The 23,348-nt window shown below is 47.6% G+C and overlaps 1 protein-coding gene across 1 annotated transcript in view; it reads left to right on the top strand.

Annotated features, from left to right (window-relative positions):
• LOC133130566 (nuclear factor of activated T-cells 5-like) overlaps nucleotides 1-23,348 on the top strand; it is a 50,597-nt gene that overhangs the window by 23,059 nt on the left and 4,190 nt on the right. Inside the window, exons 4-14 of the mRNA XM_061245230.1 lie at nucleotides 8,689-9,301; nucleotides 11,214-11,403; nucleotides 12,755-12,945; nucleotides 13,674-13,846; nucleotides 16,940-17,074; nucleotides 17,489-17,541; nucleotides 18,170-18,302; nucleotides 19,911-19,988; nucleotides 20,515-20,636; nucleotides 21,151-22,552; nucleotides 23,087-23,339. Of these exons, the coding sequence (XP_061101214.1) occupies nucleotides 8,689-9,301; nucleotides 11,214-11,403; nucleotides 12,755-12,945; nucleotides 13,674-13,846; nucleotides 16,940-17,074; nucleotides 17,489-17,541; nucleotides 18,170-18,302; nucleotides 19,911-19,988; nucleotides 20,515-20,636; nucleotides 21,151-22,552; nucleotides 23,087-23,337 (3,341 nt within the window). The 3' untranslated portion in view covers nucleotides 23,338-23,339. The remainder of the gene's footprint in view (nucleotides 1-8,688; nucleotides 9,302-11,213; nucleotides 11,404-12,754; nucleotides 12,946-13,673; nucleotides 13,847-16,939; nucleotides 17,075-17,488; nucleotides 17,542-18,169; nucleotides 18,303-19,910; nucleotides 19,989-20,514; nucleotides 20,637-21,150; nucleotides 22,553-23,086; nucleotides 23,340-23,348) is intronic.

Genomic DNA, 23,348 nt, shown 5'->3' with positions numbered 1-23,348 from the left:
TGCCTGTCTATCTCTGTCTCTCTCTGCCTCTCTGCCTGTCTATCTCTGTCTCTCTGCCTGTCTATCGCTGTCTCTATCCATCTCTCTCTATCTCTCTCTGCCTCTCTGCCTGTCTGTCTCTATCCATCTCTATCTCTTTCTCTCTCTGCCTCTCTCTCTGCCTCTCTGCCTGTCTGTCCCTTTCTCCCTCTCTGCCTCTCTCTCTCTGCCTCTCTCTCTCTGCCTCTCTCTCTCTGCCGCCTCTCTCTGCCGCCTCTCTCGCTGCCTCTCTCGCTGCCTCTCTCGCTGCCTCTCTCGCTGCCTCTCTCGCTGCCTCTCTCGCTGCCTCTCTCTCTATCTCTGTCTCACCCTCCCTGCATATCTCTCTCTCTCTCTCTCTCTCTCTCTCTCTCTCTCTCTCTCTCTCTCTCTCTCTGCCTCTGCCTCTGCCTGTCTCTCTCTATCTCTAGTTATGTTTCCATCTAAATGTGAATCTGTGTGCTTACATCATCTACTGTTATGTGAATATTCTGAAGAAGACGCAACGTGGTCTGCCAGCTGCCATTTTTTTGGAATGGTGGAAGCATGTGACTTGGATCCCCACCTTGTCATCATTATACAACCAAAAATACAACAAAAAAACAAAAAGAATAAGAAAATCATTACCCTTAATTGCATCTTCTCTTTAACGCCATGCCAACTTTTCAGCCATGCCAACTTTTCAGCCAAGAGCAAAAACTATGCTTTTCAATTCAAAATTCACATAAAATCAGTTGGAAACCCCCCTTCCACCTCTCTCTGCATTTCTTTCTCCGTCCCTCTCTCTCTACCTCTCTACCTGTCTCTCTCTGTCTCTGTCTCTTTTTCTCTCTGTCTCTCTCTTTCTCTCTGTGTCTCTCTTTCTCTCTGTCTCTGTCTCTCTTTCTCTCTGTGTCTCTGTCTCTCTTTCTGTCTCTTTCTTGCCCTGTCTCTCTCTCCATCTCCCTGTGTACTCCTGTATCAGACTTTCTTCTCCTCTGATCACTTCCGCTCTTGTTGCCTCCTGCCCACTTCATCAGTTGTGGGCCATGTATATTTTATTTGCTTGTTTTTGCATTCCCAGTTGGCTTTCTCTCTGCCCTCTTGTTTTTATATATTTTTTTCTATTTTTTGATAAGCAAGACGTTATCGATTTCTTGTTATATAAGCCTGAAGTGAGTATGAATTAATTATTGATGTTGTCTTAAAAGTCAACTCTCTTTTTGCCTTGCAGTCAATACTTGAGTGTATGGCTTGTAGAAATGTAAAAATAAAGGAATGGGAAGAGTGGGGAGAGTGGACAGAGTGGTGAGGCTGAGCAGTAGCGGAGGAGAGAGGAGGGGTGGCAGGGCACGCCGCACACCCCACACGGGGAGGGGAGGGGAGGGGCGGGGCGGGGCGGGGCGGGGCGGGTGGGCTCTGTGTCCGTCTGAGGAGACCGGTACCGACGGTGAAAACCCGTTTACTCTCAGCGCCGTGCAGGACCGGGTTCTGCAGAGACCCACCAGCGCCATAGATGGCCCAATGGGCCTGTGCCCATCCCTCTCCCCCTGCTTTTACAGGCTCGGCTGCTGTCAGGTAGAGGTGCCAGGAGGGATCAGACTTTTAGCTCTGCAGACCAGGTTTGTTGCATGAGCCAAAAAAAAAAAAAACCCCAAAAAACCCAGCATTTCTATACAAGTTTAGAGCTCCATATTTTTAGGACACAAGCATCAAATTGCAATAATTACAGCAACAAAAAAAACCTTTAGATTATCTAGGAAAAAGTGTTTTGTTTGCATTTTGTTGACACATTTTTATGTATGTGCGTATTGTTTACGTAATCATTTTCACTGCATTAGGCTAACCCTTTGTTGTTTTAAAGAAAGTTAATTGATTTGTTGTGCCTGGGATGCTAGTTGTTTTTGCCATTAATACACTTGACTTGCATTCTAGCTCCGTCACGCAGAGACAGGCCTGGGGCTGGGTTGTGTGAGAGTGTCTGTCTATCAGTAGAGAAGACATTTAGTCCCAGAGACCCTTAACCCATCAAATCTCACCCAGGGTGCCCTGTAGGTCGGTCTAACTTTTTAGACTTCTTGTTTTTTCAAGTTGCATTTTGTTTGTTTTCATACTTTTTTTTTTTCTTTTCTCTATTTGCTTCATTGCTCTCAAACTGTCAAAGTTGTGATGCTTTGATATGGAGATGTGGGGAGCAGTGGGTAGTGCCAGGGGCTGTGTGGCAGGCAGTGGTTTTCTGCCAGCGGGGACCAGACCGAAGGGAAAGCCTCATTGGCCTTGGGCCTCCCTGTCCCACAGGTGTATGCAAAGGCTTCTGGGAAACATTGTTCTCAAAGAGTCCCAAAGTGCTGACACAGGCTGGGGAGGGAGGTGTCATTCAGCAGTGTAGGATTGCACTTTAAAGAGCCATTGCTACTTGAAAAGCGTTGAGTCTGGTCCTTATGCTCTAGAGAGCATTTGGTCCAGTGGTTCTCCTGCGAGCGAGCGAGTCTGCCGGTGTTTCCTCTCTCTGGGAGGCCAGTCTCACCTGGGCTCCTGAAACCTGCTGCCTTCACCTGCTGGGACGCTGGTTACAACCCGCACAGGCTCTGCAAGTCTTATCTCCTTTTTACCGTTCGCCAACAGCCCGTGGTAAAACTGAAAGGAAAAGGAAAAATAATGGGGTTTGCAGCCAGGTTGAGCGTTCTCTGTCTTTACCAAAAAAAAAAAAAGTAAAAGGAATTTGAAATGAAAGGAGGGTTTGGATGGTGTGGAAGTTGAGTGTAGCTCGCCCTTTCAGTGTTCCAGAGTTCCATGGCAGGCATTATGTAGTTAGTCTCCATTCAAGCTGTTCCTTTAATGCCTCAATGAAACTTGCATTAAACCCCCCCCCCAAAAAAGCCTTTAGATTCATATAACTATTTCAGCATTAACCATTTCTGCATCTGTGTTTCTCTCTCCCTTTCTCTGTCCCTCTCAAGCTCTCTCTCTCTCTACACCTTTTCAAGCACTAATGTGTGGATTGTGTCTCCTCCACTCCGTCTCTCAAGCTTCGACTGAAAGGACTCGCACAATGCGGCCTGTTCTTTCATTAACTGCAGACCCGCTGTTCCAGGAACACGAAGGTCCTTTTTGTGAGAGGCCCTGCCTCCTCAGGGCTAGCCGGAGTAGTGAAGTGTCCCCTCTCTTTAAAACCGCCTTTTTGCTGAAACATTTTTGTTACATTATTCATCGGTCTCGCAAGAAGTACTTACCCCTGAGGACCATCGCACGCTCTGTTCGGCCTGCTATCCTGTCCCCTTAGCCTTCCGCTTCCCTGCGGCCATTTCCAGTTATGTTTGTAGCATTCGCATCCTCGCTACATTGGCTCTGGCGGTCGGAGGGTTGCCGGTTCGATCCCACTCTGGGTGTCCCTGAGTAAGACACCTAATCCTCAAATGCTCCTGCTGAGCTGGTTGGTGCCTTACATGGCAGCCAATTGCCGTTTGTGTGTGTGTCTATGAATGGGTGAATGAGAAGGATTAATTGTACAGCGCTTTGGATAAAGGTGCTTTATGAATTCCAACCATTTACCATTCCTCTACGTAGTCATTGGTGTGGTTTATTTGCCTATAGTCTCTACACGGTGATTGGTGCGGTCTGTGTGCCCGTAGTTTGGCCTAAACTGTCACTGTCCCCTTTCAGACTGAGCGATGAAAGTGCAGTGAGGACAGAGCGGGACCCTGGCCTGTGTTCGTATTTTGTTGGCTGTTTTTGTGGGCCCCGTTGCTGCTGTCTTTTTGCCGTCTGCGTACACTGCACCTTCTGGGAGCCTGTGAAAGGTCCAGAAAACCAGGGACTCGACCTCTCAAGGTTGTCAAATGAATCGCACGTGGATGTCTGTACGACAGCCTGCCTCAGTTGTTGTTTCACCTTGTGCGAGTTGAAAGCAGGGCACGTCAAATTCTGTCTCTTATTGCAGCCCTTTATGAGACCAAAGTGCAGCCTTTGTTTTATTTTTGTCTCTCATTAAGTGCCATTAGGGTAGGATTATAGTTAAGTGCCGTATTAAAAGGAGGAATGCATGTTGACCTTGCAGTTCATGTTTGAGGTTTGCATAAAGCGTGTACACATCCACTTCCTGTCCACTTGAGTCCCCCAAATAATTATTTTGGTGTCCATGGAAAGCAGAGAAACCGACATTGGTCTGATCTTCTGAGATATTAAGGTGACCGTGAAATAATAAATGGCAATCATGAAGTTGCACAAGCCACAAGCCACAAGCCAAGCATTTATTAGCGTATATCAAGTCAACTTCTGGCCCCTGGATAATTTTCAACCACGATTAACTTAGGCTAGTAATATTACTATAGGCTCGTAAATGCCTAGAAATGTAGTCACGCGATGTCTTGGTCCGTCTTCGGAGACAGACTGGGAGGAGTTTGTGCACTTCTTCCAACACTAACATTGGCACACGAAGTGAATGGTAAAAGGAGAAGAGAAATGGAGTGATTGAGACCGAAGCGATGGCATCATGAACAGGCCATTTACAAACGATAAAGCGGGCTGCCTGATTCAGTTATTCAGGTTGTAGATGGAGAGGCCTTCCCCTCGTCCACTCCCCAGGGCCTCTGGGGAAGTCTCTGACACCTGGATACTTGTACAGAGACCAGAGATGCAAATGCCCTGTCCAGCCAGAGACCAGTGGACCTCGGCATGGCGGATGTGGTGGTGGTGATGTGGTTGAGCAGAGAGAAAAGGCCTGGAGAAAGAACGATGGAGAGACGGATGGTGTGAGAAAGGTCCACGTTTGGCCCCTTTGAATTCTCCTGCTTTTCTTCGCTCTCATTTCTGTTTCATTTCAGTTTAACCTAATCAGCCATTATATTAAGCAGGAGCAAGAGCCATTCAAAATGCTTATGGCAGAAGCATTCGTTTCTGACACCTGTCCCGAACTGGTGTAAATGCATAGATACAGTCAGTGCTCAATGATGGTTAAAAGGCCAGTTAAATTATTAAATACTCCACACTATAATCATAATGGCACACTTTAGTGTCATTTGACACAAGTGGAGTTCTATGGCTCGGTGTATACTTTGGGTAATATTCATCTCTCTTCCAGTGCTAAGACCGTTGTTGTTATAAGAGCTGAAAAGCTCTGTATTGGCCAGGGGTAAGGTCTTACACCGTAACTATATAATATGAGCAGAGCCTGATCAGGACCATAGAGGCTAAACTATTTTCACTGTGTTCCAACAAGCTTAAAATATTGTTCTTGAGGGCTAGATGTATGCAGATTTTAGTATTGGTACAAAAGGCCATCTATTGACACTAGGCTAGCAGGCAGCTGTAGTGAGATGGGGACGCTCAAAATGGCTGCAAACTATTCACTGTGATCGCTAATTTTGTTTCTGAGTTTAGCGGTATGCTGCTATAATATTTTTGTTTCATTTCTTTCTTTTTCTTTTTCTTTTTTTTGCATGATGAACATACAGATGTTTGTCTGAAACAAAGTGCAAATACATTTATTTTGTTTTATTATTATTTTTTTTTTACCAACACCACTGCATTGTTTTATTTTCCCCTTTTTCCTTTTAACTGATGGTGAGATATGAAATGTGTGAAAATGGAACTCTATTGGAGTAGTTCTCCGTGGTGGGGCGGGGCGGGGCGGGGCGGGGCGGGGCTATGGGCTCAGTAGAGCTATGGTGCCCCAGTCAGAAGGGCAGGTGCCCCCCTTGGCATGCGAGAGGGGCGGAGCTGCACTTCCACAGCCCCCCCCCTCTTTGTCATGGGCTCAGAAGAGCTTGTATTGGGCCTCAGCAGGGACCAAGAGAAGGGACCGCAAACGGTAGCGAAATAGCTCCTTCAATTGGCTCCTTGTGCCTTTAAGAAACAGCTGCCAGTCTGTGTGCCTGTCTGACCGTGTTTGTAGGTTTGTAGCTGCACATGTTGCATTGCATGGAAAAGCATTTCGTTGCAAACCGCAGCACTAGTTGCCCTTAAGGTACCAGAACCACGGTACATGTTATTAACGGCAAGCCGCTTCCTAATCGTCATTTAAAACTAACAACGGTGGCTGTGTAATCCATCTATCTTAATGAATCTAGCCCACCCACCGAGTGTCTTTGCTGACTGTGTGTGTGCTTGTGTGTGTTTCCTAAAGGCACAGATACTCTACTCCGGGTTCAGCCTCCAGGGTCCATGCTAGTGTTGGGGGTGAAGGCAAAGCCTGGTGCAGTTTGAAAGCATTCTCAGCATAAACCCCGGCCCCTCTTTTCACAACAGCCAGACCTTCACCTGTCACTCAAATTCTGCCACATCTCAACACTCAACTATCTACAAAAAGATCCACCAAGCATTTCAATTCTGCGCTCATTGTAAACACTGGCCAGTTTCCTCATCTTCAGTCACAGGGGAAGATCAGACATTGTATGTACTTGGATAGTAAAAAGCATAAAGATCATTTTTTAGTTTTGATGTGTAGATAATTGGATCTTTGTGCCTTGGTGAGTCTGTTTGTTTGCTTTTTAAATCACACGGCAGTATGTTGATGCAGTGTCCTTTTCATATCTAAAGTGGGACTGTTCTGGCATCAGTCTGAAGAGGTACTCTCGCATACTGCAGATTTCCCATGATGCATCCTGGCTCCTCACCATATCCACTTCCAAATTCTCCTTCTCATTCTTTTCTATCCATCATTATTCAGGTTGAAAAGTACTCATTTGATAACTGCACATTTACATTTGCATAGCTCATACGAGTATTTGTGCTGATGCTTTAGGAATAGCTTATAGATCAGCACAGTAATGCCATCTTACTGGAGGATAGAAACTCAAGAAACTAATGATTAGATTAATGTATCATCTGTAGTATGGCACAGAACCTGGAGTAACACTCTTATCAAGCACACATTTCTGACATTCTCTCAGTATTAATAGTAATCTCAATATTAACTTCTGCTTGGCACAAATATGATGTATGAATATGATGCATTATTTCATTTATTTACCACTTCCTGTGAACCAGCAACCTCCAGTGGTGTTGCCTGGCAGCCGCCTGATTGCTGTTGTTAGAGTTTCCCTTTATTTACGTTTATCCTGTGGAAGAAGTTGAAGCAAAAGGAAAAGGACTTCCTCGTGCCTTCCTCGTGCCCTCCTCGTGCCCTCTCCCATAGGAATCGAGCTTTGCCCAAACATGTGCTTATAAAGTTGGTGGTGAACTAGAAGAGTGGGAAGTCCAATTATAAACACGAGGTCAAGGATACCTTTCAGATCTTTTCCTTTGTACGTGTGGTCTGCTGTCCCTCTGATCTTTTGGTGCTAAACCCGAGTCAATTATGTTGACGTAGGTCGCCATCCTGTCTTTCTGTCGGTGAAATATTCTGGCAGGTTCTGCCATCTCCCCAGAAGACCCCAGGCCTTTCGCCTCAATGTCCATCTGCTGTGTTAACGGCATTTGAATGTTAAGAACATTCTAATCCCATTACCAGATATGTGATTAGAATGTTATAAACTAAACAATCTAATGCTGATGCAGCCATCACTACTGATAATTGAAAGCAATGGAGTTCTAGAACGCTGGCTTGGAATTTTGAAAACAACATTTAAAAAAAAAAAAAACTTACTTTGAAGTGAAAACACCGTTTTCTACCATCACCAGAATTAACATTGGAAGCCCAGCTGTAACGAATGCTTAGCCACACCTACACCCCTATCCAACCTCTTCCACATACCATTCTGCATCAACCATATCCACTACCTGCAACAAGACCCCCTCCAGTACCCCTCCCTGATGCCAGTAGGAATGCTTTCAAAATGTAGACAACCTTTGCGGGGGGGGGGGAGAACTGATACTACTACTAAAAACTACTTGTGAACTGCATTAGGTGGGACAGGATTAAAAAAAAACAACAAAAAAAAACATGGTTCCATTTTCACAAAATGTTGCCTTTTAATTTTTTTCAATTATTTACAAAAAAGATAAATCTTGAATGATCAGCTTTTTGTTGCTCATTCGTTGTCTCATTTTTATTCCAGGAAGTTCCCTCTGAAGCAGGGAGTGTCTGCATATAAAATGGTCTGCAGTTCTCTGCTTCATAGGTCAGAAGCTTGTTTATTCTGTTTCTGTGGCTACGCTCAGTCCCATCTAAATTGTCTGAACTTGTCTGAAAAAAAAAAAGAAGCTCCAATTGGCACGCATCATCTGACACATGATAATCTGCATTTGGTCTGGACTTTCATTCATAAATTTCAAAATAACAATCTAGTCCTTTTTAAATATTTATAGTATTGTTTTAGAATTCATACAAATCTTAACTTGCATTCAAACATTACCTTCTTGTTGCATTTATTTATTCTGCAGTAGTTTTTGTAAAAAATAAATTCATTAAGCTCTCACTTTCTGTAGAGGCTGGCTTTCCATTTATAAAAGACAAATTGAACCTAAATCAAAATTTTTTCACTGCACATATACAAGCACAAAATGCAACCGACCCCGACACACATGCACGCACACACACACACACACACACGCACGCACACATACACAAACACGCCAATTATGATGCAAAATGAAGTGCAAAAAAGACTAATTTAAAATTGGAAGACAAAAAAAGAACAAAACAAAAAAATAAAAAGAGCCAATCAATGCTGAAATTTCGCTGCTTGAATGGGACTGCTAGCCAATGCGGGGGAGGAGTCTGTATTCACTGTCCAATTGTACACGCCGCAGATGCCACCTCCACGTCCTCTTCCATGTCCGCGGGGGGTCCCAGCAGTGCTCTTCCTGCCTCTTCCAGCCCCACCGCACAGCCCTGCACCTCTGTCACTGACCAGTCCGTTCACAGCGGCTGCTCTCCTGGAGAGGGGGTAAGTAGCCTCGCGGCGGCGGACGTCCTCGGCGAAGATGGAAGGCTGTCGGGAGCCGGCGGCGGCGGTCGCCAGGCCGACGGCGGCGGGGGCGGAGCCGGATGCGGGGCGCAGCACCTGCAGACCACGCCCACCAAGCGGCGGACGGTGCTGAACATCTCGCCGCCGCCCGAGGACCTGCTGGACGACAGCCGCATGTCGTGCCAGGACGAGCCGGCCCAGGACTCGGAGCACAGCGGCAGCCTGTGGATGGACGACTCGGCCTCCAGCTTCAGCCTGCTGAGCTGCGGCTCCTACAACGACAACAGCGCGCTGCCCCGCAAGTCCCGCAAGCGTGGCCCGCGCCAGCGCCCCGGGCCCCGGCCCGTCTCCGCCCAGGAGGTCAGCATGGACGTGTTCGACGCCGACAGCGCCCAGGCGCCCCACTTCGTCCTGTCCCAGCTGGGCCCCGACGGCAAGGCCTGCCCCAAAGGAAGGTGCGTACTCTCCCTGTGCCTGCTGGGGAAGTGGACAGGTAAGCTGGCCGGGTCGTAGTTCCCCTTCGGAGGACTTGCCCCTTTGGAAGACCGTCTCTCTGACCGCGGTCGGATGGAGGCGGTAATGTGCTCCATTCACAGAGCTCGCTCAGAGGACTATGAGGGGATTATGGGCTATTGGGGCTATTTTTTGACTATTTTTTGTTTCAAATGAAGAACATTGTTCTCTTAATGCCTGTCTATTTTATATCTACTGTGAAGATGGGTGAACATAGGGGTGAGGATAAGAGTGTGTGAACATGAAGGAGAGATGAGTAGAAGACCTTGTATGAATATTTACCGGCCAGAGAAGCTGACTGCATTATCAAGACAGCTTTGTAGGGGCACATTTCAGGCAAACCAAATCCAAACAGGTCCTACAAGGTCAGTATAAGGAAAAATACACCTCAAGTGTGCCGTGAAGAGATCCATCAAACTCCTGCCCCAGCCTTTCTCCTGTTAAAACAATGGGGAGGTCAGAGGTAGAGGTGGGGTTGTTTGCTTGAGTAAATGAATACTCGCCCGGCAGATTCTTAGTCGCTTAGAAATGTAGAAATTGGAAATTCTGAATCTTTTTGTTTTGGCCTAATGGAAACTACAAGTCACAACTTATGTACAAAAACAAACAATTAAATAAAAACTGCTAACGTGGGGTTCTTTCTGACTCATTCCTGTCCTGGTGTTCTGTTATGTAAAGCCAGAGCCTGTTTGCTGCTGTAAAACCGGCTCTTGGCACAGAAAAAATAAATATTTTTTTTGGTAGAGAAAATGGTAAAATGTCCCACCCCCAGTCACAGGACTGGGCGGTGGCAGGACGGGTCAGTGCAGCGGGGGTAAAAACGCCTGTGCAGAGTGTCGAAATGGAGAGAGCAGATTAAATCAGCAGATTAGTTTACAACAGGCTCTGATTAGCGCTTCAGCGGAGTGCTAAAGCACATCTGAATGTCATAGCCATGAGTCATAGGCAGTGATTTGGAAACTTGCGAATCGCATTTGAGTCAAACCGGTCATTTCGAGTAAACTACAGTCCTCTGGGTCCACTTAAACCCCCTTCTACTCTTGACAAGGCCCAAGCCAGGGCTTACCTAACCCAGCCCTGGGGGACCTCTGTGGATGCTATAAAATGTAGGACGAAATCCGCAGCACTTCTACGCATGAGGTCTCTGGTCACTAAGACGCCTTTTTTCCATCTGAGAAACCAAAAGCTGAAAAAGCAAATGACAGTGAGCAAAACCTGACTGTTCAACGTGCTAAGCACAACGATCTTAGACGTGCATTACTGTAGGTACATGTTCTCGGTTACCTCCACTAATTGTAGGATTGGCTGGCGTTGAAGCCAGTGTACAGTAGTGTGGTAAGCTTGGCCGTCCTGGCTGTAGGAACAGGATGGATGCTGGCTGTGTCTGCCTGTCCTCAGCTCAGAGGTGCTTTGAGGCCAGCTGCAGAGCAGGAGAGGGATTAGAGCGGATGGTACAAATGTGCCTGTACTAAGGCCACAGCCAGACGAGGTGTACAGTGATGGGATTATGGCCGTCCATCAGAGCTGGAAGCTCAAATCCAGCCCACAGCATTTTACAACATTTTATACTGTGAACGTCTGAACTTTATCAAATCACAATCAGACAGATATTAAATTAAATTCCTCATTAATTTATATGGATGCGTACACAGGAAGTCAACCAGGAAATGGCTCACCCATCAGGATTGGCATATTCCAACCATGGGCAAATTAGTGCAATGGTTTTGGTTCCCTAGAAACACAGGTCATGCAAACGCATTGCTTGGCGCTAAACCTGTCATATTTCTGGCCAGCGAAGGCTTTGCCAAGCTTGCGCTGTGTGACGAGTCTGAAACGCGCCGTTTCTCCTTGCAGCTCGACGGACAGCTCACAGCTGGGCGGTCAGAAAGGCGGGGTGCTGGCGGGGCAGTACCCGGTGAAGGGCGAGGGGAAGGAGCTGAAGATCCTGGTGCAGCCTGAGACCCAACACCGCGCCCGCTACCTGACCGAGGGCAGCCGTGGCTCCGTCAAAGACCGCACCCAGCAGGGCTTCCCCACCGTCAAGGCAGGTCCAGCGCCGCCCCAACACCCTGCCCACACACCTACTCACACCCCCGCTCCCTGCCTAAGCTCGCCCATGGAAGACCTCATGAAAGGAACTGCTCACCAGGCTCCAAGACTGCAGACAGGGGGAGAGGGCATCTGCTGCTAGTGTGTCAGTACTTAGGAATACTTTGTTATTTTATTGTGGCATGATGCTCTGGGTATTATTTTAAATATCTCTAAAGGCATTATTAACAGGCCTCCTTTTAGTCCACTGTCACTCACCACCAAGCCGACAAATCACAACCCACTACTCTGTCAAACCCCCTCCTGTCTCCAACCCCCCCCCCCCCCCCCCCAGGGCTGTGCCATTTGCAAACACACAGAACCCCCCCATGTTTATATTGTTCCTCTCCATATCTCTCCCATTAGCTGACCTCCAGTCAGTATAGCTCTCAGGGCACTGTTGCGAAACTGTGTTAAGTGCCGTTAAGTCTAACTGTTCCAGGACTGTGTGTCCTGAATATCGCTCTGAGATATTCTCTTTTACAATGTTTCAGCTGTACTTCTGTCGATGTTTCATTGGTTGCTCTCGAGTGTGATTGGCCTTGCCATTAGACGCTCCTGTTTTGTGTTTATTCACCGGAACTTTGACGGAGTGCGTGTTCACTAACGTTCATTTAAAGGTACAATAGGTCGTTTCAGACCAACCAACAAACAAGCTCAAACCACAATACTGTTTATCCCACCCGTTCTCTGTTGAAACGTCATTGGCTGTGGCAATTATAACCAATTTTCAACTAATGAGCGTACGAGTGTCGACCCGTCAACTGCATATTTTGAAACCTGAATTTCAGGACAATAAACACAGGTAGAGGGTGAGTCAACATGTCAATGAGACTTTTTCAAGGATAGGAACAGATTTACAATGGTCTTGTCACAATATTTTGACACAAAATTCTTACCTATTGTACCTTTAAAACACGCCACAAAGGAAGTGGCATTGTTACAGGTGTATAAAGCTGCTATCAGTGCTGATTAGAGCTGTATTCTTTTCAGAAGATTGTGGACACTGTGTCTCTGTTGAAACATGGCCCAACCACATGAAAGCTATCGCATGTACTGAAGATTAGAGGCAGTATTGATTTTTCTTTTCCCAATTTTGACACCTGTGCACTTAGTCTTTTGAACTGCCCCACTCATAACCACAAACATGTCACGCTTCAACAAACCAACAAACAAACCAATCCAGTCAGCAGGCATTCACAGCCATCTTTTGAAACAGGATTGTTCATATAAGGTGCTTTGCTGCAGTGTTGTCTTTTGGTTTGTTTCTTCTGTCCAAATGACCGGTGTGTTGACTGTCTCCTCAGCTGGAGGGCCTGAACGAGCCTGTGGTGCTGCAGGTGTTTGTGGGTAACGATGCGGGGCGCGTGAAGCCTCACGGCTTCTACCAGGCCTGCCGCGTGACTGGCCGCAACACCACGGCCTGCAAGGAGGTGGACATCGAGGGCACCACGGTCATTGAGGTGTGCCTGGACCCCAGCACCAACATGAGCCTCGCGTAAGGACCGCTACCCCACCCCACATTCACACGCCGAGGCTGAACACCCTTCACCAGGAACCCTGCTCCAATAGGCATTCACACGCTAAGACTGAACACCCTTCACCAGGAACCCTGCTCCAATAGGCATTCACACGCTAAGACTGAACACCCTTCACCAGGAACCCTGCTCCAATAGGCATTCACATGCTAAGACTGAACACCCTTCACCAAGAACCCTGCTCCATTAGGCATTCACACGCTAAGACTGAACACCCTTCACCAAGAACCCTGCTCCATTAGGCATTCACACGCTAAGGCTGAACACCCTTCACCAGCAGTCCTGCTCCATGAGGGATTCAAAGTGGCAAACTGAGTCCTCTTTTTACAGGAACATTTTTAGAAATTCCTTGGTTTGCTCCTTTCCATTTATAAGTGCAGTGCAATTGGCAGCTTTGAAAGCTTCTTTATTCTAGTCACCACAGCATAAGAACATTATGGGAATGTTGCGGTTCAGCTTAGAAACGTTCCATTAACTGCTTTTTATTTGAATGTAGAAATGCTGAGATATTCACACCTTGCAGTGCTGCAAACTTGACCTGGTCACTGCAAGATCATGTTAGTAAATGCGGCTGAGAAAATGGTTTGCATGCCACGCTAGGTCATCCCACACTTGTAGGAGCTGACGTCGGTGGGGTGGTATGGGCGCGTGGTCATGGTAACGGAGCTGGCTGTCGGCACCTCTGCAGGGTCGACTGCGTGGGGATCTTGAAGCTGCGGAACGCTGACGTGGAGGCCCGCATCGGGGTGGCGGGTTCCAAGAAGAAGAGCACGCGGGCCAGGCTGGTGTTCCGGGTCAACATCCCTCGCCCTGACGGGTCCATCCTCACCCTCCAGACCCCGTCATCCCCCATCCTCTGCAGTGAGTGGCTCTGCTCTGTCCGGGAGAAGGTTTGGGTTGCTCTCCACGTGGAGCCATCTGCTGTGATATTGGGACTCTGTGCTGGCAGTTTCACTCAGCCCTGATTTGAGCTTTGCCTCTCCTCACCGTTAGCAGTGGGAGGAGAGATTAATTAGCTTGATAAAATGTGTGATCGTTTAAATGGAGGGAAAGGGAAAGCTGCTTATGGGTGTCTGGTGGTTGGGACAGGCCTGTTATTGGCCATAGCACCTCAGTACATAGAATAGCCCCAATAGTGCTTTGTTGAAAATGAAATGAATTGTGCAGAGCCTCCTGTAAGACTCATTTGTGACTGTGTTGGCTCTGATGCAGTTGGCTAAAGCAGCCCCCATCCTCACCTGTAACCACACTGATCCAGTGCAGGGAGGCTGCCTGTGCAGAATTTCACAGTTTGATCTCATTGGACAGGAGCCCCTGCAGAAAGCCTTGCAGAGAGGTACCCTTGCTAAGGCACATTAGAGAACACAGTCTCCTTCAGAGTGACCGAATGTCCCTGGATTACCGGGAGGGATATTAGCGCCATTAGGCAGAGTACAACCGAGGGAGACAAGATTTGGCTTCATAATGCCCACAGCTGTCTGTGTAGACGTTCTGTGGGTTTTTTCCCTTGAGAGGAACATTTTCCTTGCAAATAGCCTACGCTGGGATCATTAGTCTTTATTATATAACTTCTGTTATTCAAGCCAGGTCACATGATTATGGAAAGCGTGAATACACATGAAGTTGTATTGAATCCTGCATTATGTCCACTGTGAAGTCCTAGTCCCTGGAAGTGCATTTACATCTGAGAAACCTTAACGCAGCACTTGCACCCAAAAATATTTCTAGCCTCGGTGAAGCCCCACCATTTGCAATATTCTCAAAATGGCGGTGGGGTATGCTGGGGTTTGCTGTGGCTCTGGTTTGAAAGTGCCATTTTTGTATTGGCCACAGACAGTCATTTAAATGTGGCTTGATAAAAGAAGCGTATGACTTAAGCTTTATTTCTGAGTGGACATTTCTTACTGGTCTGCAGGCTTTTCTTACCCCAGTGCAAGTTTAGGCAGGCTGGTGGTAGCGTTTGTGGTGTTGTGTCAGCGTCTCTGTGGCCTGGCCTCACTGGGTAACAGAGTGCAGGCCAGCAAACACTCCTTTTTTTTCCGCACATTTACAAAGAAGGTATCAGAGTGAAATTAGGCAAAGAAAAGGTGCTTTCACTCATGCTGTGTCCTGGATACATTTTCTAGGTTTGCTGAGGCTTCTTCTGTGGTGTGCTAATTTTGTTTCTTCCTGTGAAATTATTTGAGCCATGTATTTGGCTTGGAGTGTGCATGTGTGATTGTGCATTTTATACACACACACACACCATCACATGGGCATGGATACGGTTTCTATGTTCCTTCTGAGCCTGTAGCTCATACTTCGTCCTGTTACTTTAATTTTTATGAGGATGTGGCTTTGGTCAATATTGTTACAGTCTGGTGTGCCAAATACCTTAAACAATCCTCATAACATTGCATCTGGGTTTTGCAGACCATTCTCCTGTAATCAATTGGCTTTTAGCAGGGAATGTTATGGGCCCAGAGAGGGCATTAAAAAGAAAAACAGTGGGGCTAAAGCATGGAATTCCCACACAAACAGGAAAAAGTGCTCAGGGGTACATCAGCTCCTTCAGTCATTGTTTATCAAGGATATGGGAAAGGTCTCCAGAGAGGGAGCGAGGGAGAGATAGAATGGCTAATAAAAAGAGGTGCGGCTTCCTATTGTTAACACAAAGTAAAACCCCACAGTGGGGCATTGCTAGCCAGTTAATAAATATAGGAATCCACGGAGCATGTCCTTTTCCGGTGTGGGGCTGGCATGTGGGCCTGAGGAGGGCTCAGAAGGGGATTAGAAAAACAATAATACCCCGCATTCAAAAAAGACCATTTCAGTGCGGGCTGACTCTGCCTTTATAGGCTGTACTCTCAGTTCAGTGTCTCACACATACAAATCATTTTCATTCAGTTAGACGCACCAAATATTGTCTTGTGTATTAATAACTGATTATAGCAAAGGGTTGAACCCATCTCACCAAACGGTGGACGTATCTGAGTGGTGAAGGAACGTGTGTAGTCTTACCTTGTGCTACTGGAATGGTATTCATTTATTGTTACCTTGTTAACTGACTGACTAAAATAGTTTTTTAACCTTTCCTCTTTGCTTACAGTTATTTATAAAAGGCAGATAAGGGACTATAGCCTCTTTTCGCCAGTAGTGTGGCTCTATATGCATTACTGTCTATTTTGGTAGACACAGAGGTGCCTCTGGATTGTTTAGCCTACACAGATACAATGTTTATCTTACGACGGAACTGGTGTATAGGGGAGTGACTATTGGGAAACCATTTCACTTTTTGCCCTACATACCCACTGATCTAAGAGAATCCCCAAATCTTCAAAGGAAGACACGATTACAACGGTACAACTGTAGGGACAATGACCCTGCTTACGTTATCTCTGTAAGCCTATCGAACCTTGTTTAACCATTTATAGCACAGCTGACTGCTGACTCATAGGTCATTTGCATAATCCCATATTCCCTTTTGAATGGTGTCCCAAGCACACATTATACTTCACCGTCTGTGATACCAACTTGTTTCCCATGACATCAGTGTTCCAACAGCACCAAATAATATTATGATTTACATGATGCTAAGCCAGCTCAGTATTTTTTAGAGCATTCCCAAAGGCATTCCCAGGCAGCAGAGTGATAGCAACAGTGCTGTTGAGGCAATAAAATAGTCTCTTTTTCAAACCTTGCTGACCTCCCTGGCAGCACCGAGAACACAGCCTCTTCTCCTTCTGTAAACCCTTCTCACACTTTTGTAAACCACCCTAAAACAAGTAGCTCACTTTGTTATTTAAGAGATTTCTGAAGATGAGGCGCTCCAAGATAATGGAACCATTTCAACCCCTATGGTACAGACAGTGTTAGCAGTGGTGTATAGCTATATACCATTATATAGCATGAACTATGCAAACATCGTTCAACACATGATTTGGGGTGTTTGATGCCCTGCTTCTCTGTCTGCAGCCCAGCCTGCGGGTGTGCCCGAGATCCTGAAGAAGAGTCTCCACAGCTGCTCTGTGAAGGGAGGAGAGGAGGTTTTCCTGATCGGGAAGAATTTCCTCAAGGGAACCAAAGTCCTATTTCAGGAAAATGTGTCGGGTAGGTTAATAAACCAGGAGATTGTATCAGGTGTGCTAATAGTCCAAGAGGATGACCAGGCGGATACTCATGGACCAGGTGAATGTATCAGGTACACTCATAGACCAGGAGAATGTATCAGGTACTCTCATAGACCAGGAGAATGTACCAGGTACTCTCATAGACCAGGAGAATGTACCAGGTACTCTCATAGACCATGTGAATGTAGCAGGTACTATCATAGACCAGGAAGATTATCCCATTCACTCGTGCTCCATGGTATACATAATGTCTTAGCTGGTCCTGAGCAGAGTTTCTGGGTTGAGTCTTTTCCTCAAGAAAATAAAAACTGAAGTTATTTATTGTTGTTTTTCTTTGAAGTATTTATTTGTATTGTTTGAAAAGAGGATGAGAATGTTTGTACTTTCCTTGTAGATGAGGAGTCTTGGAAGGCTCAGGCTGAGATTGATATGGAACTGTTTCATCAGGTATGTACGCGTTTCTGTATTACTGACACTCGGCGCTCAAGGCCGGCTGCATTCTTCCTCAGAATCATTCAGATCCAGTCAGGCCCAAAGGGTTGTTTCAGAGTCCTGATTAGTTCCATTGTGTTTGGACGTGATGACATCCGCGTGCTGAGTGGACTGAGACTTTGGGCTCAGCAGGTCACCGGACCGTTTTAAACGGCTGTCGCTGCCAGTGAATGGGAGATCTGGGATAAATGCTCATTCACATTCTTAAACGCTGAACTGTTGGCAACCTTGAGTGGTTTCCCGTTAGCTGACCAACCATGGTCGTGCCCTCTAGTGCCAGGTAGCTCCCGCACAGTCATGTGTAGTGTAGTACTTCTGTAGACAAAAAGAATACAAAGGAAAAAGTAAAATGACTGCATTTAAGCATTGTTTTCAGTACTCCTGTTTGTCCTGACTTCAACCTTCTCACCTAATGTCCTAAAGGTGTCCATGATTCTGATGTGCTTATGGCATTTAAACTCTTGAGAATTAGAGTAAAGGCTTGTTCCTCTGAAGTTAATCCATATGTTTTCTTATTATTATTATTATCTTTTTTTTTTTACATATTCAATTTGAAAACGTGTACTTATTCCCCCCCCAACAGAATCATTTGGTTGTGAAAGTCCCTCCATATCAGAACTTGGCGATCTCCTCCCCTGTGTCAGTGGGGATTTATGTGGTGACCAATGCTGGGAGATCTCACGATGTGCAACCCTTCACCTACACTCCAGAGCCAGGTCAGTGTTTGACCCAGTCTGTACGGTTGTGTTTCAGTGCACTGGGGTTTGGTGGCAGTGTTCTGTTCCTACTGCACCAGGATCAGTGAAGTGCTTCAGGGCTTGCATTTTCAGTATTTTTCTTTTATTATTATCACTGACACAGAGATGCCTTTTAATCGTGGTGTTTTTGTTCGGCTCAGCTGCAGAACTGGCTTCTTAACCCTTTCAGTCCCAAGCCTGATATGAAGTGGCTCCGCCCAAATCCCAAGGGGCTTTGGCTTTGGTTTAGAGAATTTATCAAGTTGATAAAATTTAGTTGGGTTGTAATCGGGGCTCAAAACAATAGTATCGCAGTCATTTTGATTGGTTGAAAAGGTATAAGGTGGAGAGAGCCATATGGCACTCTTGGGACTGAAAGGGTTAATGTGATCTTTAGGTGTGGTCCAGTGTCAGCCTTCATTGCTCTGAAATGCAAATTTGAAAGTTATCCAGTTCAATTTCATTCATATAAAAAAAACATGAACACCAGTGTATTTCACCAGGCCATGGTGAAAACTCTTATTGCATTACCATGAAATGAATGAATGGATGAAAAATCTCTCTAAATCAAGGAAGCGTGTGGCTCAGTTTAGCATTACTTGAGCAGCGCGTGGTCAGAAATTAACATGTAGCCATCTCAGTAGAGCAGGATCAGACATTTTACTGTTCCATTGTTTCCAAGTCTATTCCCCAGTGCGTCTCCAGAATGAAGTCTTTATATCCTCTTTCCTGTTGCACTGTCTCTAGATAGTCTGAGAGGGTTATTTTCTCAAGGAGTAAAGTTTACACGACCGTTCTTGCGAGTTTAAGCTTGCTGTACAATGCTCTCTTCTATCGCTTCACTTTGATTCTCAGTAATCCCTACTAATCAGCCAAGGTACGTTTTTAATGCACGGAAGACTTTGCCAGGTTGTAGTGGTAGCTACGCTGGGATATTGAAAGCCAGGGTAGATCTTGTGCTGGATTTTCTCAGGAGTGGGCGGAATGGCCTGTGTTTGTCATCGTCCTTGCGTGCGTACCCAGGAAAAACCAGATCGCCTCCTTTCCCCTCTCATCAGTCAACTGTCACAAAAAGAATGGGTGTGGTCCAAGTTGTAAAGCATGTCAAACAATGAGACCTTCCTCCAAAGAACCTCTGTTCTTTCAAGTTTAAGATCTGATAAAGTTTGTCGGTTCCTTCCTATTTTCTTTTGTCATCATGTATATTTTGCATTTCCTCTTGTATTGAACAAAAATTGTATCGTACAAAAAGTACAGAATGCAAACACAATTCTTTTTTTCTGCTGCTATCTTGTAAAATCCCAATGTTGTTGAATTGGATGAATTTCCATTTGCTTTAGGGAAAGTGATTGTCAGTGCTCTCATGCATTTCTAGTTTTATGCCTTTTGTTTCTGCTGGTCACATATTTATGATGATTCCATAGCACTTTGATGTAATAAAATTCCCCCTCTTGGCACTTCATGGCCCAAAACACAGGAGAGTAACTGCAAGGAGGTGCCTGGAGGACTGGTCTGCATGTAACTCCGTGATTGGCTCGTGCTGTGCATGTCTGTGACCCTACACTGCTGTCCGTTTGTCTCGTGCAGAAAATATGGTGGATGTGTCCGTCAAAGAAGAGTCCCCAGCCCCTGCAAAGCCCTGCCCGTTTGAAGAGCAGATAGCAGGTACGCGGGCCATGAATTACAGCTGGATTGAGCTGATGAAAAAAACCTCTCTTGCACTGATTCTGCTCTAATCATCTTTAAATGTCCATAACATATTTTGATTAAAGTGGATATTAATTGTGGACAAATTGAAAGGAAGCCTTCACAACCTAAATTAGGGCAGCCTGTAGCGTAGCGTAGTGGTTAAGGTAAATGACTGGGGAAATGCAAGGTCGGTGGTTCGATCCCCGGTGTCACCACAATAAGATCTGCACAGCCATTCGGCCCTTGAGCAAGGCCCCTAAGCCTGCACTGCTCCAGGGGACGATTGTTTCCTGCTTAGTCTAATCAACTGTACGTCGCTCTGGATAAGAGCGTCTGCCAAATGCCAATAATGTAATGTAATGTAGTGGGTTAAAAAAAACTGAACTCAAATACATGTACAATGTTACAGCTGCTGAAAAAACAAAGAAGAAAAACGTTGTCCAGCTCATCTCAGGGTTGGTCTGAGCGTAACATTGCTTTTGTGTTGGTCTTACTCTTGAAGTAATACAGAGTGGTAGCTGCTTGGACAGTGCCTTGATGCATCCCATGATGCCCCTGGTCAAGAGGGAAGAGGTCACTCCCATGGAGCTATCCAGCGCCTCCTCGGCACCCAGTGTCTTCAAGGTAAGGGGGGCGTCTTATTTAATCTGAGGTGATGACGGATTGCTGCTGATTACAATCAGCTGTCCGCTATCTGTGATTTACAGCCATTGAACGGGCCAGTTTGATAACCCACTGTGTCCAAAAGCCTTTGCTTTTTCTGAGGGTACATACCTGCAGTATGACATTTTTCTTTGTGATAAATGATCTATTTTAGCGTGTTTTACAAAATTGTAAAACTGCTGAACTGCTAGAAATATGTAATTTCATTTATATTATTTGTTGTGTATGCTGGCATAATAAAGATAACTAAAATACTAGTACAACACATTAAGTTACTTTGTCTACAAACAGTTGCTGTGCTAGGTAATGTTGGTTGACGAGGTAAACGTCCATACTGTTTTCAGTGTATTCATTTGGGCTTGAAAGCTTTCAGTTACAGGCAGCTCTGTCACAAGGGGGTTGCCTGGTATCCGTATCTGTTGCCTCATCCGTAGACTCGTTTTCAAACGTTTCGATTTCGTCGCCGTTTTTCCAGCCGACATCGGACACCGTCGGGTCGCCCCAGCAGTCAGTGGAAATGAGCCCCAGCATTCCGGCCAACGGCAGCAGCCCCTACCCCAGCCCCTACCCCAGCCCCCTGCCCCGGCCGCCCGGGGGACCAGAGCCGCCGCAGGCCTACGGCAGCGCCGCGCCGCTGGGCGCCCTCCAGAAGCAGGACCTGGTGGGCGGAGGGCCCTTCGCTGCGGGCAGGGATGCCCTGCTGCAGCAGCAGCAGCCGTTCCTCCTGGACGGCGGGGAGGGCCTGGCCGTGGAGCAGCCGCCCCCGCAGAAGCAGCCGCTGCCCCTGTTCCCCCAGGACGGCGGGGCCCAGCTGGAGAGGGCCGTGCGGCAGCTGCAGGCGGGCGGGTTCGGGCCGCAGCTGAGCTCGGTGCTGTTCAGCGACCGGGCGCGGCAGCAGCAGGAGCGTCCGGCCGAGGGCTCCGTCGCCGAGCAGCAGCAGCAGCTCCAGTCCGAGCTCTACCAGTGCGGCCTCTTCCAGGGAGCGCCCCGCAGCGGCACCCCCGAGCAGCAGGGCTCGCCCCAGGCCATGGTGCAGAACCACGCCGCCCTCTTCCACAGCCGCCCGCAGCAGCAGCAGCAGCAGCAGCAGGCCGCTCTGTTCCAGCAGGCAGGGGAGCTCCTCTCCATCCAGACCTCCACCTTCCTCCAGCAGGCCCCCTCCCACCCCTCTCCGCCCCAGCAGCTGTTCCACACCCCCAGCCCTTTGGGCGAGGTGCAGGACCCGCAGGGGGCGCTGTTCCAGACCACGCTGACCATGCTGACCGGCTCCAGCCTGTCGTCCCCGGACCAGCAGCCGGCCGGCCCCGCCCTGTTCCTGCCTGACTCCCAGCAGGCCGTGCCCCAGCCCCCGCAGGCCGTGTTTCAGGGCCTGTCCCCCCACACCCCCGCCAGCACCCTCCCACCCGCCCCCCAGCAGCAGGCCGGGCTGCTGTACTGCGGCAGCGGCCATGGGGCCCGCGAGCAGCCGGGGGGCCTGCTCTTCAGCCAGGGCCAGGGGACCCCCCCTCCGCAGGAGACCCACAGCGCCCCCCTCCTGTTCTCCCAGGCCGGCGTGATGCAGGCCGCGGAGCCCATGTCCTTCCAGGACCAGAGCTCCGAGACGGGGGCCCAGCAGGGGAGAGACGGCCCCCGGCAGGGCCTGTTCCAGGACCAGCAGCCCATGCAGGTGGGCCCCGGCCCCGAGCAGCCCGTGGCCCTCTTCATGCCTCAGACGGCCATCTTCGCGGCACCGAATGGCGTGGCGGGGCTGCGGACGTCCAGCTCCTCCCCCGTACAGCCACAGCCCAGCTCACTCTTCCAGACCGCCGTGAGCGGGGCCCTGACCCAGCCCGGGCAGACCCAGCAAACCGGCCTCTTCCTCTTTGGCATCCAAAATGGTGAGCATTGTCTGCATTTCTGCCATTTGGTTTAGTTTATTTTTCTTTGTTCCTAGTTTAGCAGAAGAAAAGGTTTTTTTTTTTTACTTGAACGACCAAGCCTGGCACCCAGCACTCAGGTTTGTCTAGCATTACAGCATTGATTTCTGCACAAACAGCCCACCTAATGTAATACAGATTATGAAAACAAATGTTGCAGTACTATTTTCTTGAAATAAGACACAACTGATTTGATTTAAAGTTTCTCAGTTTCAGTGAGAAATGAAAAAATGTCAGAGGACTCTCTGTAGAGTTATAGTCTTTCTTGTGTTAAGTTATAACTCCAGTCAGCAAGAGTAGCGTTCCCTATGTCCTTTAAAGTAGAAATGAGATAGCTTTATATATGTTCAGGATGACAATGTAAGTGTGGTGATATATGGAGGTTTTTAAGGTGCTGTTGTTGAGACAGGGGAGGCTTTGTTTGGTTGCCATGTTAACGGGTGCGTGCACCCTGCCGCGGGTGGCGTCTGACTTCCTCCTCCGTCTTCCTGCCAGAGTGCGGCCAGCTGATAAACTCCGCCGGCCCCACGCTGTGTGACCAGCTCATCGCCATCAGCCAGTCGGGCCAGCGCCAGGGCCAGGGCCAGCGCCACAGCGACGCTCAGATCCAGGCCCTGCTGGGCCAGTCCATGTGCGAGTCCGGCACCGCGCCCAACAGCCTGAACACCTCGCAGAACATGGAGAAGATCGACGACCTGCTGGTCAGCCTGCAGGAGCAGAGCGACAGCCTCTCACGATCCTACTGAGGGTGAGAGAC

Source organism: Conger conger, chromosome 6, assembly GCF_963514075.1.
Source record: "Conger conger chromosome 6, fConCon1.1, whole genome shotgun sequence".
Taxonomy (NCBI): Eukaryota; Metazoa; Chordata; class Actinopteri; order Anguilliformes; family Congridae; genus Conger; species Conger conger.
Note: the sequence above shows the minus strand (reverse complement) of the source record. Positions and strands in the feature narration are given on the sequence as shown.